Source organism: Garra rufa, chromosome 7, assembly GCF_049309525.1.
Source record: "Garra rufa chromosome 7, GarRuf1.0, whole genome shotgun sequence".
NCBI classification, from domain to species: domain Eukaryota; kingdom Metazoa; phylum Chordata; class Actinopteri; order Cypriniformes; family Cyprinidae; genus Garra; species Garra rufa.
This window is the reverse complement of record NC_133367.1, coordinates 2,075,562-2,093,232: the sequence shown is the minus strand read 5'-3', so window position 1 is coordinate 2,093,232 and position 17,671 is coordinate 2,075,562. Positions and strand designations below refer to the sequence as shown.

At 34.2% G+C, this 17,671-nt stretch overlaps 2 protein-coding genes across 2 annotated transcripts in view; both read right to left on the bottom strand.

Moving 5' to 3' along the window:
- ncln (nicalin) overlaps nucleotides 1–199 on the bottom strand; it is a 15,645-nt gene extending 15,446 nt beyond the window's left edge. Inside the window, exon 1 of the mRNA XM_073844540.1 lies at nucleotides 193–199. Coding sequence (XP_073700641.1) covers nucleotides 193–199 — 7 coding nt within the window. The remainder of the gene's footprint in view (nucleotides 1–192) is intronic.
- A 189-nt stretch (nucleotides 200–388) lies between these two features.
- Nucleotides 389–17,671, bottom strand: part of LOC141338924 (zinc finger RNA-binding protein-like) — a 49,895-nt gene continuing 32,612 nt past the window's right edge. Inside the window, exons 12-17 of the mRNA XM_073844538.1 lie at nucleotides 15,929–16,076; nucleotides 9,298–9,383; nucleotides 6,333–6,428; nucleotides 6,134–6,245; nucleotides 1,751–1,848; nucleotides 389–1,668 (exon numbers count right to left, since the gene is read on the bottom strand). Of these exons, the coding sequence (XP_073700639.1) occupies nucleotides 1,495–1,668; nucleotides 1,751–1,848; nucleotides 6,134–6,245; nucleotides 6,333–6,428; nucleotides 9,298–9,383; nucleotides 15,929–16,076 (714 nt within the window). The 3' untranslated portion in view covers nucleotides 389–1,494. The remainder of the gene's footprint in view (nucleotides 1,669–1,750; nucleotides 1,849–6,133; nucleotides 6,246–6,332; nucleotides 6,429–9,297; nucleotides 9,384–15,928; nucleotides 16,077–17,671) is intronic.

The following is a 17,671-nucleotide window of genomic DNA, read 5'->3' as shown; positions in this document are numbered from 1 at the left end:
AAAAAAAAAATGTCAATATGGACTTGGAGTTTTGGCCCCCCACTGTGTGTGTGTGTGTGTGTGTGTGTGTGTGTGTATATATATATATATATATACACACACACACACACACACACACACACACACAAATACATATACAGTAGGATCCAAAAGTCTGAGATTTAAATTTTCCAAAAAAACACATCCGTTTACATGTCATTGTCACAAAATTACCATAATTTCATTAGTAAAGATCAACTTAAATATTTCTTATTAATTTTACATTATAATATTCATTTCACATTTTCCAAAATAATAAAACATATTTATGTCCATATTAAAATGTCAGAAAAAAAAAAATCTCTCTCTCTCTCTATATACACACACACACACACACACACACACACACACACACACACACACACACAGTAGGATCCAAAAGTCTAAGACTTTAATTTTTCTTTACTTATATATATGTAAAAATCTGTTTGCATTTACATTAGATTTATTTCATTGTGAATAAATTACCTTCATTTCATTAGTGATGAAAAACTTAAATATTTCTTATTAATTTTAAGTTTAAATTCATTTCACATTTTCCAAATTAATAAAACATATTCATGTCCATATTAAAAAAAATTAAATATGTAATATTAAGGTACTTTAATTTCATTCGTGATGAAAAACTTAAATCTTTCTTATAAATTTTACGTCATATTCCACATTTTCCAAAATTATAAAACATTTATTTCCATGTTAAAATGGAAAATAAATAAAAAAATCAATATGGAGTTTTGGGCCCCACTGCATGTACATATATAAGAGCTGCCAAACGATTAGTCACGATTAATCGATTCAAAGTAAAAGTTACGTTTGCATGCTATATGTGTGTGTACTGTGTAAATACACACTGATAGATGTATATATTTAAAAAAAAATATTTGTATTGTATGTATTTGTATGTAAACACTTGCACATAATTTATATTATATATAAATATTTCACATAAATGTAACATATTTGTCCTTAATATATGTACATGTATGTGTGTGTTTATATATATATATATATATAGTATGCAAACATAAACTTATTAATTTGAATCGATTAATCACGACTAATCGTTTTTCAGCTCTATAATGTAAACATAAAAAGACTGGCCTGTGTCGGGATGTTTAAAGCTTTGAATTAAGTGCTATATATGTCAAAGTGCCTAATAGAGCTAATGTTACGTTCAGTAACTTTTTCTTATATGTCGTTCGCTGAACGGTAGCGACGTTCAGTCATCATCTGAGATGCTGAAAATGAGATGCGACTTGCATTTCAGGAGCATTTCGGCCTATTTTCAGCTCAGATGTAATAGAAAGACGTATTGCATCATAAAAGGGGAACGACTACGTTTTTTCCATCTCTTGTTCTTTCGAAAAGCGGAACCACCAAGTGTATTTTTTCCTCTTCGGGGGATATTTATACATTTCTAAAGACATAACAGCTGGCGAAGGTTACACAGACGTCTCAGGGGTCGTGAGAATCGTCTTTTTTGTCCTTCTTTCCTTCGGCTTCTCCCTCGCCGGTGTCGCTGCCGTCGCGTCGTCTCTTGCGGTTTCGGGCTCCAGCCTTGGAGACCGGCAGCGAGCCCATGCCGAGGACCTTATGGATCTGGCGGAAAGCCAGCAGCCGTAGCGCGTGCTGAAAAACAAAGACACGCCGCTTTCAGAATAGCACGGATCACGCAAATGGAAATGTTGGCTAGTCATACAGCGTTTAGTACCTGGGCACTAGCGGTCACGTCCTCACGGGCTTGTTTCGACATGCTTCCCAGAGCGTCTGTTTGACCTTTCTCACATGGGTCGAGAAGACCTGGACCATCTGAGGGGTGGACAGACATTTGAAGCCATCTTAATGCTAAACATAGGTGTTGATGGGTTACAAAATGTCATGCAAAAGATGCATTTGTGATGCATGTTAATAGCTGGAAGGACACTAAAACCGTAAAACTGAAAGAAAACAAAACATAATAATACATTTAAAATATAAAACTTAAGTGAAAATCGGAAATGGAAAAATTAACTAATCAACTGAATCTAGATAGAAATATTTAGAAAAGTAATAACTAAAAAAAAGACAAAAGGGCGCATCAAAATTGTGCCTTAAATTGCATATTGAATACTTATTTTACTTTTTTTTTAGTTGCCATGGCATTATTTCTTTATTTTTTTCTGAATATAAAATTATTTTAGCATTTAAAATGACAGCATCCTACCCCAATGTTGTTTTGTTAACTAAAACCAGTTTTGTAAGTATTAATTATTGGTTAAAAATAGGGCCGGGACTCGATTAAAAAAATTAATCTAATTAATTAGAGGCTTTGTAATTAATTAATCGAAATTAATCGCATTTTAATCGCATATAAATATTTGACCTGAGAACAGTGAGAAGTAAGTTTTTTCATATGGATTTTTAGTACACCATTGAATAATGACTGAATACATAAACTGAAGCAACAAAATATTGTTTATTTTTGTTCAACCAAGTCCAACAGACCAGTGCAATATTGCCATTAACTGTAGCAATAGGATACAGCGTTTCCCATAACGAAAACATTTATTTCAGTGAAAAAATAAATCCAAAACTCTCTATTTTAACATTTTGAACAATAGGGCTTTACAATCTTTTGCTATTTTTTTTTATAAATTCTTGTGTTTTAATTTTTCTCATAATCAAATGAAAGCATAAACATTTATTTTATTTTTAATCAAATGAAAAATAAACCTTTTTAATTTTTGGCAAACAAACAGAGGTTTGCTGTTAAAATCAATAAATAATAATAATCATAGTATTTTTTTTCTACAATTAAGTGGTTAATCTTGTTGTTATATTTATTTTTTATCATATATATTGTTTTTTGTCAATTATTTAAATAGGAATATTGTTCTGTTTCATGTTAAACCGTACTTTTATTTTGACAGGTTGCTGTGAAGTTTCTGTGTGTAAAGTATGATATGATGCTAGTTTTCTCAAATGAAACGGTAAAAGTGACACTCACAGTAGCTTTGGAGATTGAGTCTATCTGTTCATGTGAGATGAAAATGCCAAAAATTAACGGGAGCATCACGCGTGCAGTGTAAAAAAAACGCGTCTCTGCCATTCTAACATACAGAGGCAAACGGTAAACGCAGGATTCATATTAAAACGGTCTTTTTGCATTTCAGTTTTCACAGACACTAGTCCATATCGCGATTTGAATTAAGTGACAGACCAACTTTTGATTTATCAATCCAAAAATCAACGACTTTACGTGGCATTCCGCGCTATAGTAAATTCGGTTTTTATGAATGGAGTCCGCGATCCAGTCCGTGTTTTCTTGGAGGAGACATTGTAAACGCGCCCCCCTAAGATAATGGTAGGGGAAACACTGGGATATTTAGAAATATACTAGCCTTCATTTCAGAAATGCAGGTACCCTATAGGTAGGTAGACCTTCTGTAAAAGCATTGAGGTGATACATGAGGCTCGATGTGCTGCGGTGATATGCGCATTCCTTTGTCTAAACGCTAGTTGGTGCTCCAGTATAATCGGTCCGCCGCTGAAACTCATCCAGTGAGAAACGTTCCGCGGTGCAAAATTAAGTGCGATTAAAATGCGTTAAAAAAAATTTACGTGTTATTTTTGTGTAATTAATTAATCTAAATTAACGCGTTAAAGTCCCGGCCCTAGTTAAAAAACATAAAAAAAGAAATGCAACTAAAAATGAAGTACTGAAATTACTAAAATTGAAATAAAAATACATAGAAATGTAAAATTTGTTGTAAAATTAGTGACAAAATTACTGCATCGTATCCCAGAGTTGTTACTGTCAACTAAAACTACTACAAATATTTTTTGTTCATGGAAATAATGCTGGAATAAACTAAAATATAAATATTAAACCATAAAGCAAGTTTAAGTTGAAGTAGTAAAATTACTAAAACTGAAATAATGGTCAAATGATAAAAGACATTACATATTATTTATCAACCTTGTAACGACCTGAATCAATGACCTAAATCAATCAAAACCATTTTTGGCAAATCCAGGTAATTCACCATAGAAATATGATGGTTTTTAATGGTTTATGACTGTTATAGCACCAGCTGTTGTCCGATCTCCTAAAAACGTTGCATGCTTGTTTAGAATCACCTGTCGCATGTGCTCACCAGGTTTTGCTAAGTTTTGAGTTTTCCTTTAAGCTTTATAGGCTAAATTTGGAGAGGCCTCTTTTCTAAACAACCCCTAAACAAATTTCACTTTTTTAAAAAATAATTACTGACCTAGAGAGTCCAGAGAATTGCACTGCAGTGTTTTTTTTTTTCATTCTTTTTTTGAGCGAAAAACTTTAGACTAGTTCACCATAGTAGGTTTTTTACATCTTCTCAATCGTTTAACAAACGATTTGATTGACAGCAGTGGTTCTAGAGGCAAAGTTGTTCGGAATGCAGGGACCTGATACAAATGATACCAATATTGTGAGCATGCGTCAATGGTAATGGTGCAATACACAATCGTTTACGCCCGTGGAAAATGTGATATCCTTAACCTTGTCTAATATGTGATAAAAGTTCATAATCCTATGGCAGCCATGTTTTTTGAGATACGCAAATGTCCTTATAGCCACTTATGCCACTTTGGACCAAGAAGGCGCGTACCAATTTTCTCACTGATAGGACAAACGGTTGCGTAGTTATGGCCGTGTTTGTTTTCCCCCCTCTTATAGCGCCAACAAGTGGCCAAGCTCCGTAACTTTTTTCATGTGACCTCAGATTGAGCTCTTACATGGGGGTTGTGAGTTTGGCGAAGATATCTCGTTCTGTTCAAAAGTTATAGTGATAGTGATTTTCACTCTCCAGAGAACCTTCCTGCCCTGCTTGGGTTCCGATAGGGCGCAAAACCTAGGACTAGTGTGCAAAAGTACGTTTTTCAGAAAAGGCTAAATAACCAAAAATTTTGCCAGGGTAACGAACAAATCATAGACATGCGTTTTGTCCGATGTAAGCCAAGGACTCCAACAACATAAGACACTTAAGGAGTTATGAGCGATTTGGTACTTCAGATCGCTGTAGCGCCCCCGTCAAGCTATTTGGGGTGAGCTTTGGTGACATTGTAGACGGTGTGAGTACTACCATCCCTCCACGTTTCAAGTCTCTACGCCATATGGTTTGGTCTGCTTGATCAATTTTACTTGGAGTTCGCTGATCCTTGGCCATACAGCCTCAGATGCATTTTGGCATCTTTCCAGCAAATTCGTTGAATCCGTTGTATTTGGACACAAAATCAATAACTTTTTGTCAGCATGGTCTGAAGAGTCACATTTGGTGAACAGTCTAGGAGAAGTTCTAAAAAAGGAGGTTTTAAAATTTTTAAAAATGGCGGACAGGAAATTCGGCCAATTTTGGCATAATTGGTATCAATGTTCTTGGCATGACCCAATGAATATTTTAAGATTACTTTCATTACAACAAGCCATTTTCATCAGAAGTTATAAGCATTTTTCAAAATGTCCTTATAACTTTTGACCACAAGTTGGCACTGCCACCAAACATTTTGAGTACTGTCCGGGCATGGTGCTGAAGACACATACCGAGTTTTGTAACGATATGTCAATGCGTTTGTAAAATATAGCATTTCATGACAAAATTCAAAATGGCCAACGCCCCAAATGGCTAACATTGGAAAATTGAATATGGTTTGACTCGGCATGCTCCTCTGAATCTAATGATTTTTGGCCAAACCCTTGAGAAGTTAAAGCAAAAATTGCCATTTTTCATATCTCCTCACCACTAGGTGGCACTATGCCGAAAAATGGCAGGTAGCCTCAGTTCATGCTTGTTATGACAAACATCAAGTTTGCTCTCAATATGCCAAACTGTTGCGGAGATATAGCCTTTTTTTGCGTTTGCAAATTCGTTGCACTTCGTTTGCGTGTTATTCGAGAACGGTTTGACTAATCAACTTGAATTCCATAACTTTTTGCCAGCATGCTCTGATGATGATCTGCCCCAATTCTGATAAAAATCAGACAAACCGTTTAGGACGAGAAAGAACGCTAACGGATACAATAGATGCTTGCACCTGCGGTGCTTGGCCCCTAATAACACTAAAATAAAACTGCTCATACCTGGCAGGAGAATCCCAGTGGCGATGCATTCCAGGACCCTCCGCAGAGCTTCTCCAGGACTCAGTGGACCGGATGCACTGCTAATGGCTTTTTCCACGAGCAGCTCCATGGCCTTTGTGAACAAAAACGCAACACGTTACTTAATTCGGCCGTTTCTAGCTACGGCTAAAATCACTGTCAGCAAACAAAGCTAACTGACCCAGTCGGGCATCTTGCCCCAGGTAGGTACACGCTGACACAGATCCCGCAGAACCCGAATAATGATGACGCAAGACTGAAGACCATTCGCCCGAGCCTGTGGACGAAACTCGTTAATACGCAACAATCCCAGGTAACAATAGCACTTCAGTTAATAACACAAATGTAAACGCTAACTGATAATATTAACGCTACTAAAATTAATCAACAGTTGATTCTAGGACCAGAAACATACTCTAGAAAAGTATGCAAGCACTCGGGCAACATAACGCAAGTGCTCAGTTCCATTGTACTTGCTTAACTACGAATTATTTAGGTAGTTAGCTAGCTAACATGCTAACCAGTTGACAATAACCTTATCTGACTTACGCTATGACATTCTTTACACACTGTTGCTCCTAAAAAGGAAAGTTAATCATAGAAGAAAAAAAGTTTATGCTAACATCCATTATAGCACCCCTTGTGGCAATACTGAGAAAAAGACTCACTAGCTAAGAGTTACTAATTGTGTGCTGACATATTTACAAACATAGCTATGAATGAAATCAAACTTGCGTTTATAGTCGCAACAGATACTGTTTCAGGTTTAGGCAAAAGTCAGTACCATGTCAGTTAGCTATGTGTAGCTTTCCCAATAGCGATTTTTAAGTCAATTTAAAGCCTGAATAATACTTCTTTAAAAAAAGGTTTCTATATTTTGCTACTTTTTGCTAGTAACTTGTAGAGTAGCAATTCATTTTTCAGAAACAGCTTTTACGTTCAACTACTTTATAACATATTCTACGCAAGTCAGCAAACATACAGTTCTATTGTACATGCTAACATGCGATATTGTTTTTCGAAGATTGCGCCTAAAAGAGAAAATTGACCGTAGAAGAAGAAAGTTTATGCTAACGACCACTACAGCAGCCCTTGTGGTAATATTGAAAGTGATGCTCACTAACCATGTGCTAGTACTTGCGTCGAGAGAACTGATACATAATTGCGTAGCGTATGTTTCGGGTTTAGGCGAAAGTCGGTAGCATATAATTTAACGCTTTAAAAAAAAACAACAACTATATTTAGCTACTTTTCACTAATAACTTTGTAGAGTAGAAGTGCTTTTTCGGGAAAGATCTTGTCAACGTAATGTCAATGTAACGTCAAAAATTAACTATGTAAATGCGTTAAATTATGAGTAACATATCAAAATTAACAGACTTGCTCTGCGATATTGTTTGCAAAGGTTGTTTCTGAAAGAGAAGACTGACTATAGAAAAAGAAAGTTTATGCTAACACCACTACAGCACCCCTTGTGGTTACATTGAAAGTGAAGCGGACTATGCGTTAGTAATTTTGTTTTGATACATTTAGGAACGCAACCACAAATTTAGTTGTACTTGCGTCGATAGAAGTGATACATAATTGTGTAGAGTATGTTTTGGGTTTAGACGAAAGTCGGTAGCATGTCGGTAGCTAAATTGAGCTTTCTCAATAACGATTTTTTTAGCTATCAAGTCAATTTAGTGTTTAAATAATGCTTCTTTAAAATATTCGCTATATTTAGCTACTTTTTGCCTGTAACTTTGTAGGGTAGCTATTACCTTTTCAGAATTTTTTTTTAACGTTATGGCTAATGTAACAATGTTAAAAATGAACAAATGTAGCTGCGTTAAATTGAGTAGCTTGTTCCTGAAAAAGTAGACTGACTATAGAAGAAGAAAGTTTAGGGTAACACCACTATAGCACCCCTAGTGGTAATATTGAAAGTGAAGCGTATTAACGATATGTTAATAATTGTGTTCTGACACATTTAGGAAAGCATCTACGAATTAAGTTGAACTTGCGTCCACAGAAGTGATACATAATTGTGTAGAGTATGTTTTGGGTTTAGACGAAAGTCGGTAGCTAAATTGAGCTTTCTCAATAACGATTTTTTAGCTATCAAGTCAATTTAGTGTTTAAATGATGCTTCTTTAAAACATTCGCTATATTTAGCTACTTTTTGCTTGTAACTTTGTAGGGTAGCTATTACCGTTTCAGAATTTTTTTTAACGTTATGCCTAATGTAACAATGTTAAAAATGAACAAATGTAGCTGCGTTAAATTTTGTGTAGCTTGTTCCTGTAAAAGAAGACTGACTATAGAAGAAGAAAGTTTAGGGTAATACCACTATAGCACCCCTAGTGGTAATATTGAAAGTGAAGTGTATTAACGATACGTTAATAATTGTGTTCTGACACATTTAGGAAAGCATCTACGAATTAAGTTGAACTTGCGTCCACAGAAGTGATACATAATTGTGTAGAGTATGTTTTGGGTTTAGACGAAAGTCGGTAGCTAAATTGAGCTTTCTCAATAACGATTTTTTAGCTATCAAGTCAATTTAGTGTTTAAATAATGCTTCTTTAAAATAAATCATATTTAGCTACTTTATACTAGTAACTTTCTAGAGTAGCTATTACTTTTTCCGAAAGATCTTTTTAACATTATGCCCAATGTAACGTTACGAATTAAAGTAATTGCGTTCAATTTTGAGAACCTTGTAAAATGAACAGACTTGCTCTGCGATATTGTTTCCGAAGGTTGTTCCTTAAAGTGAAAACTGACCACAGAAGAAGAAAGTTTATGCTATCGATCACTATAGCACCCCTTGTGGTAATACTGAAAGTGAAGCATTAGGCAAAAGTCGGTATCATGTTGATTGCTAAATTAAGCTTTCAAGTCAATTTAGTGTTTAAATAACGCTTTTTTAAAACATTCACTATATTTAATTACTTTTTGCTTCTAACTTTGTAGACTAGCTATTATTTAAAAAATACGTTACGCCTAATGTAACAATGTTAGAATTTAACAATGTAACTCTGTTAAATTATGAGTTTATTATTATGAAGTTTCGCCGACACAGATCTACTGCCATAAAACATTAAGTACAATTCAAAGCTATCCTAAATGAGTTATCGTCAACTTTCGAAGCCCGGTTTTACCTGAAACCATTTAGCGTGTCGCAGAGCCGCTAAATACTCAAGGCACTTGGTCTTGCTGAGAACATCCGGAGGGTCTTTCTCTGACGCTGTAAGGACACATGTAGGAAATGTCGTCAACTGTATTTAATAATTTAGCATTTGTGAAAAGCAGATGTCAAAGATTTAAAATTATTGTTGATTAAATGTCACAAGTTCTTAGGGGATTTGTTGGGACTAGGCTGTGTTAATGTGATCATTACAACACACGTCAAAACAAAGTGACAACACTGAAATGTCACAAGACGAGGGGTTTTCCGCACGTCCAGGTTCCTAAAAAAACTGTTGCAATGTTATGCAAAAGATGTATATGGAAAATATTATTGCTTGGGTCTGTTAATGCGCAATTAACAAACCCAAACAGGACAGGTGTGGAGAACCACTTTGGTTTTTAGTTGTGTGAAGGAAACACAATTGAGAATATCGTTAACAAAATAAAACAACAACGACCTCAGGTTACAAGTTGAAATTTCAAAGGCTTTTAAGGTCATGGTTTCCAAAACTTCAGGATGAGAGGACGAAATTGTTTTAGTCCACATGGTGGACGATAACAATTATATTTTCCAACGTTACAACCAATAGAATAGTTTAGGTTGTCTTATTTAAAGACACAAAACTCGAAAATGTTGCCGTTTTCACTACATAAACCACCATGAAACGATTTGTTAGTTGTCAGGCCCAAAATATTGCAGTGGCGGCAGTGTTTAATTATCGACAGGAGTGACAAACGTAGTAAGAAATAGCTCGTTTTAAGCATTAAGCATGAAAATTTTAATTAATTTACTTTAAAAAAATATAAATAAATCTGGTAGCTACATGCAAATTGACATAAAATTTGCATAGCGTGCACAACAAATTAACGTAATTACTCAATACAAGTGGCAGTTTAATGAGCATATACAAAACTTACTATAAAATAGTAAGAAATACTGTCTTTTTACTATTGGGCCATTCTGTGTCAACTCAACCAGAGGTCCCAGGCTCAAAATTTAGATTTTGCTAATATTTTTTCTGAAGATAGACAGATATGTATAGTGATGAAAGCCAAAATATTAAATATCATGGATGAATATTCACTGAGTAATCCACCCTTTTGTATTGGGGGCAGTCAAAATGGCAGTTTTCATCTGAGATTCAGTGTCAAATAATAAGGGGGTTAATTGACTTCAGAAAGATGGCAGCATCATAATGTTATTTTTACACAGAGACTGGTAGGTCTGAAATCGGTTGACTTTAGCCATCTTTGTTGCATTATGTGCCAATGGTGACCATTCAAAAATGGGGCAACAGCACTTTAAGTTTTTCTCCAAAGTTTGCTTGCCTGTAACTCAATAAGTATTGAAGGTATCTTAATGCCCTTTTAGATATTGGGTCTTAACAAACTTTCCTTCTGCCGTCTTAATTTTTAAAGCTTTATATGGTTCGGTTCCAGAGATCTTGGAATTTCAATATGGCTCCAGGAGTAAATCATTAAAATGTACACATTTTCAATGGTCAAAAACCAAATGTGGTTCAGTTTGCAAAATTATGATACTTCTTTTATTTTAAAGAGGAATGTCTGAAGAACAAATAATGTTGAAACTAGAGATGTATCTCGTTTCCTTCTGTCAAGACATCTGCATTGAAAATACCTGTCTGAGTACCATACATATTCTTTTTCCAAAGTTTGCGTGCACATATCTCAAGAAGTATTAAAGATACAATACGATTTTAGAATTTAGTTTTTAGTAAACTTTTCTTTTGTAATCTTAATTCTCAAGGCCCTACATTATTCACTCCCAGAGATATGGGAATCTCAATGAGGCTCCATGTCTAGATTGTTAAATATTACCCATTTTCGGTGGTCGAAAACCAAATTTTGGTCACTTTGTATACAGCTTATACTTACTTTACATGACAATTTTCAACTGAGATTCAGAGCCAAATTACAGAGGGGTAAAAATGACTTCAGAAAGATGTCAGAATCATGATGGTTTTTGTACACAGAAATTGGTAATCATATTAGTAAAATCTGTTGACTTTAGCCATCTTTGTTGCATTATGTGCCAATGGTGACCATTCAAAAATGGGGCAACAGCACTTTTCAAGTTTTTTCTCCAAAGTTTGCATGCCTGTAACTGTAAAGTATTAAAGATATCTTAAAGCCCTTTTAGATAATGGATCTTAAACTTTCCTGTTCCCCATCTTTATTTTTAAGGCCCTATATGGTTCGGTTCCAGAGATTTTCAGTGGTCAAAAACCAAATGTTGGTCAGTTTGCAAAATTACGAAACTAGAGATGTATCTCGATTCCTTCTGTCAAGACAACTGCATTGATACCTGTGCCATAAACACTCTTTTTCCAAAGTTTGCATGCATGTAACTCAAGAATTATTGAAGATATCACAATATGATTTTAGATTCTATTTGTTACTAAACTTTTCTTTAGGAATCTTCATTTTCAAGGCCTTATATCATTCAGTCCCACAGATATGGGGTTCTCAATGAGGCTCTATGTCTAGATTGTTAAATATTAACCATTTCAGTGGTTGAAAACCACATGTTGGTCACTTTATATTCAGCTGATACTTATTTTATTTAAAGAACAATGTCCGAAGAAGAAATAATGTTGAAATTAGAATTGTATCTTGTTTCTCTCTATCAAAACAATTCCGTAGAACATAGCTGTCTGCGAGCTAAAAGCACTCTGTAATGGTCAAGTTGAGGCACATTACCTTGCTTTCTGTAGTCTATTCATAAGATTCTATATTTGAATCAGTTTCAGTGATATTTGGAAGAAGGGATTTTTCTAATTCGAACACTATTTCTTCTCCAGACACTGTTCTTTAATTAACATAAGTATCAGCTCTATACAAAGTGACCAAATTTGGTTTTCGACCACTGAAAATGGATAATATTTAACAATCCGGACATGAAGCCTCATTGAGATTCCCATGTCTCTGAGACTGAATAATGTAGGGCCTTGACAATTAAGATTCTTATAAGGAAACGAGATACATCTCTAGTTCCAACATTATTTGTTCTTCAGACATTACTCTTTAAAATAAAAGTATCATCATAATTTTGCAAGCTGAACCACATTTGGTTTTTGACCACTGAAAATGTGTACATTAATGATTTACTCCTGGAGCCATATTTAAATTCCAACATCTCTGGGACCAAAGCATATAGGGCCTTCAAATTTATGTAGGCAAAAGGAAAGTTTGTTAAGACCCAATATCTAAAAGGGCATTAAGATAGCTTCAATACTTATTGAGTTACAGGCAAGCAAACTTTGGAGAAAAACTTGAAAAGTGCTGTTGCCCCATTTTTGAATGGTCACCATTGGCACATAATGCAACAAAGATGGCTAAAGTCAACAGATTTTACTAATATAATTACCAATTTCTGTGTACAAAAAACATCATGATTCTGACATCTTTCTGAAGTCATTTTTACCCCTCTGTAATTTGGCTCTGAATCTCAGATGAAAATTGTCATGTAAAGTAAGTATAAGCTGTATACAAAGTGACCAAAATTTGGTTTTCGACCACCGAAAATGGGTAATATTTAACAATCTAGACATGGAGCCTCATTGAGATTCCCATATCTCTGGGAGTGAATAATGTAGGGCCTTGAGAATTAAGATTACAAAAGAAAAGTTTACTAAAAACTAGATTCTAAAATCGTAGTGTATCTTTAATACTTCTTGAGATATGTGCACGCAAACTTTGGAAAAAGAATATGTACGGTACTCAGACAGGTATTTTCAATGCATATGTCTTGACAGAAGGAAACGAGATACATCTCTAGTTTCAACATTATTTGTTCTTCAGACATTCCTCTTTAAAATAAAAGTAGTATCATAATTTTGCAAACTGAACCACATTTGGTTTTTGACCATTGAAAATGCATTTGAATGATTTACTCCTGGAGCCATATTGAAATTCCAAGATCTCTGGAACCGAACCATATAAAGCATTAAAAATTAAGACGGCAAAAGGAAAGTTTGTTAAGACCCAATATCTAAAAGGGCATTAAGATGCCTTCAATACTTATTGAGTTACAGGCAAGCAAACATTGGAGAAAAACTTGAAAAAGTGCTGTTGCCCCATTTTTGAATGGTCACCATTGGCACATAATGCAACAAAGATGGCTAAAGTCAACAGATTTTACTAATATATTTACCAATTTCTGTGTACAAAAAAACATCATGATTCTGACATCTTTCTGAAGTCATTTTTACCCCTCTGTAATTTGGCTCTGAATCTCAGATGAAAATTGTCATGTAAAGTAAGTATAAGCTGTATACAAAGTGACCAAAATTTGGTTTTCGACCACTGAAAATGGGTAATATTTAACAATCTAGACATGGAGCCTCATTGAGATTCCCATATCTCTGGGAGTGAATAATGTAGGGCCTTGAGAATTAAGATTACAAAAGAAAAGTTTTCTAAAAACTAGATTCTAAAATCGTATTGTATCTTTAATACTTCTTGAGATATGTGCACGCAAACTTTGGAAAAAGAATATGTATGGTACTCAGACAGGTATATTCAATGCAGATGTCTTGACAGAAGGAAACGAGATACATCTCTAGTTTCAACATTATTTGTTCTTCAGACATTCCTCTTTAAAATAACAGAAGTATCATAATTTTGCAAACTGAACCACATTTGGTTTTTGACCACTGAAAATGCATTTGAATGATTTACTCCTGGAGCCATATTGAAATTCCAAGATCTCTGGAACCGAACCATATAAAGCTTTAAAAATTAAGACGGCAGAAGGAAAGTTTGTTAAGACCCAATATCTAAAAGGGCATTAAGATACCTTCAATACTTATTGAGTTACAGGCATGCAAACTTTGGAGAAAAACTTGAAAAGTGCTGTTGCCCCATTTTTGAATGGTCACCATTGGCACATAATGCAACAAAGATGGCTAAAGTCAACAGATTTTACTAATATATTTACCAATTTCTGTGTACAAAAACCATCATGATTCTGACATCTTTCTGAAGTCATTTTTACCCCTCTGAAATTTGGCTCTGAATCTCAGATGAAAATTGTCATGTAAAGTAAGTATAAGCTGTATACAAAGTGACCAAAATTTGGTTTTCGACCACCGAAAATGGGTAATATTTAACAATCTAGACATGGAGCCTCATTGAGATTCCCATATCTCTGGGAGTGAATAATGTAGGGCCTTGAGAATTAAGATTACAAAAGAAAAGTTTACTAAAAACTAGATTCTAATATCGTAGTGTATCTTTAATACTTCTTGAGATATGTGCACGCAAACTTTCGAAAAAGAATATGTACGGTACTCAGACAGGTATTTTCAATGCAGATGTCTCGGCAGAAGGAAACAAGATACATCTCTAGTTTCAACATTATTTGTTCTTCAGACATTCCTCTTTAAAATAAAAGTAGTATCATAATTTTGCAAACTGAACCACATTTGGTTTTCGACCATTGAAAATGTGTACATTTGAATGATTTACTCCTGGAGCCATATTGAAATTCCAAGATCTCTGGAACCGAACCATATAAAGCTTTAAAAATTAAGACGGCAAAAGGAAAGTTTGTTAAGACCCAATATCTAAAAGGGCATTAAGATACCTTCAATACTTATTGAGTTACAGGCAAGCAAACTTTGGAGAAAAACTTGAAAAAGTGCTGTTGCCCCATTTTTGAATGGTCACCATTGGCACATAATGCAACAAAGATGGCTAAAGTCAACAGATTTTACTAATATAATTGCCAATTTCTGTGTATAAAAAACATCATGATTCTGACATCTTTCTGAAGTCATTTTTACCCCTCTGTAATTTGGCTCTGAATCTCAGATGAAAATTGTCACCTCCATCTACAAAATAGTGGATTACTCAGTAAATATTTATCCATGAAATCTAATATTTTGGCTTTCATCACTATACATGTATCTATCAAAAGCAAATCAAAAATTTGAGCCGGGGAAGTTTTTGAAATTTGACAGATTGACCCTAATAAAAATGAGAAATTATTGTAATTATTAAATAAAAATACATTTTTAAAATTAAATACACCGTTTACGATAAGAAATTGCCAATGTGAAGCATATTAATTGTTAAAAACAACTTTCTAACATGAAAACATCAAGAATGTCAATTTTGCATGATGTGGGATTAACCGTTTTCCGTAAAGATGCAAAAATAAATGCGATTGTCACTCCGCAAACTTCACGTCATTCACCGCCACTTTTACGTCTATAAACAGCTTGGCCAGAAAAGGTTTGCGATCAAAGCTAAAAATCTCTCTCATCCTGAAGCGCTCAAGTATCAAGTATCTTACAACACAACTCGGACAATATTGCGCCACAGTGGTAAAGAAAGGTCAGAGATCCTGTTTTTGATTGCTTAAAAACGCTTTCAGAAAGCAATGCAAAACCGAGCGAGGGCAAATAATGGACTGAACCGAAACAAAAGAAAATGAAGGAGGGGGAGGAGGGGGTAGAAATGAACAGGAAAGCCAATTCACTGATGGAAAATTCAATTGTGTATGGAAATATCCGTCTTTTTTTGTGCACCAAGGGAACACACATAGTGCTGCTGAAGGGAAAGCGCGGGTTCTCTAACCTTTCTCCATGTTGGGGACGGGGTCTTCGCGCATCACTGGCGAGGTAAGAGAGATGGTGACCTGCATTTTTGGTTCCTTGCTTGAAAAAATGACGATGTTGGCTTCCTCAGGGTGTACCTGCACCTCATACTGATCTTCAGAAAAGGTCTGCCGGTTAAAAGGACACTTTGCATTACTACAGAGGAGACGGCGGGGGTCAATGCAGGGGCCTTAATTTGTCTCTTGGGATATGGCCACACTCAAAGTCTTGGCTGGGTAATACAGGGGTTCAATGGGACATAATGGCGCCCCAGTCTCTCTCTGTAGGTGTCGTAACCAGGCAGTGGAACTAAAGATCAGTTAAAGATACACGGACCACAACAGCAGCAGAAGGAGCAAAGTCAAAGGCGCATTTATTTGCAGTTACTTTGAACTATATATGGGTGGATCACACAATAAACCGAGAGAAATTTAGAGTCATATTTCATCCCAAACCTTAAGGGTGCATCAAGTAAATAAAGTATATTTTTAAGATCACTATTTTTTTTTTTCCATTTGCACATCATTACTGTATGTCAGTCACATTACTGTAATTTGAATAAATAAAAGAAATACTAAAGAATCTGTGTTACTGATGGCATCAATTAAGACATTTTTTTAAGATTATAAAGATTTAACATTACTTTTTAAGACATTTCGCATATTTTTCGCATGATTTGAGTCATTACCGCAATGCAATCTCATTACTGTAAAGTGAAAAACAAATTGAAAGATAATTAAACTGTAAAAAGCAAAATCTGAAAAGGACGCTTTTTTTATTTCATGTTACGGTAATGATTTTTTGGAAATGTTTAATTGACATGCAAATAATAATTTTCTAAATGATTTTCTGCATGTTACGGTAGTGATTTTTTATTTATTTGTTATTTATTTGCAGCATTACAGTAAAGAAAATTTAGGAAATATGTTAAACTAAAAAACAAACAACAACAACAACTTTCTGTTAAGGTAATGAGGTTTTGTGTGCTGTATTAAAGTAATGACATTTTAGGATATATATTTGATTGACATGCAAATGATATTTTTTAAATGACTTATAGGTTTTTGAAAACCTCATGAAAATAAGTTAAATTTAATTATATATATATATGGTAATATTTTAATAAATAAATGTTTAATTGTCAAAGATTAAAAAAAACTTAATGGGCTTAAACATACACTTCATTTGCTTTATGCAAAATATAATCCATTTTAATTTTATTTATTTTTCAATCAATTACAATATTTCCCATCTTAATATAATGTTTTTTTTTAAAAAACAAAACAAAAAGTAAGTTTGGGTGGGAAAATTATATTTTGCATCGAGGAAATAAAGTATATTTTTAAGATCACTACTTTTTTTTTACATTTGCACATCTCAGTCTCATTACCGTAATTTGAATAAATAAAAGAAATACTAAAGAATCTGTTTGTTACTGATGGCATCAAGACAGACATTTTTTTTTTAAGATTATAAAGATTTTACATTACTTTTTTTGAAATCAGCATATTTTTCTCATGATTTGAGTCATTACCGCAATGCAATCTCATTACTGTAATGTGATTTTTTTTTTTTAAAGATAAATAAATTGTAAAAGCAAAAATAAAAATCTGGAAAGAAAGGTTTTTATGTTACGGAAATGATTTTTTGGAAATGTTTAATTGACATGCAAATAATAATTTTCTTAATGATTTTCTGCATGTTACGGTAGTGATTTTTTATT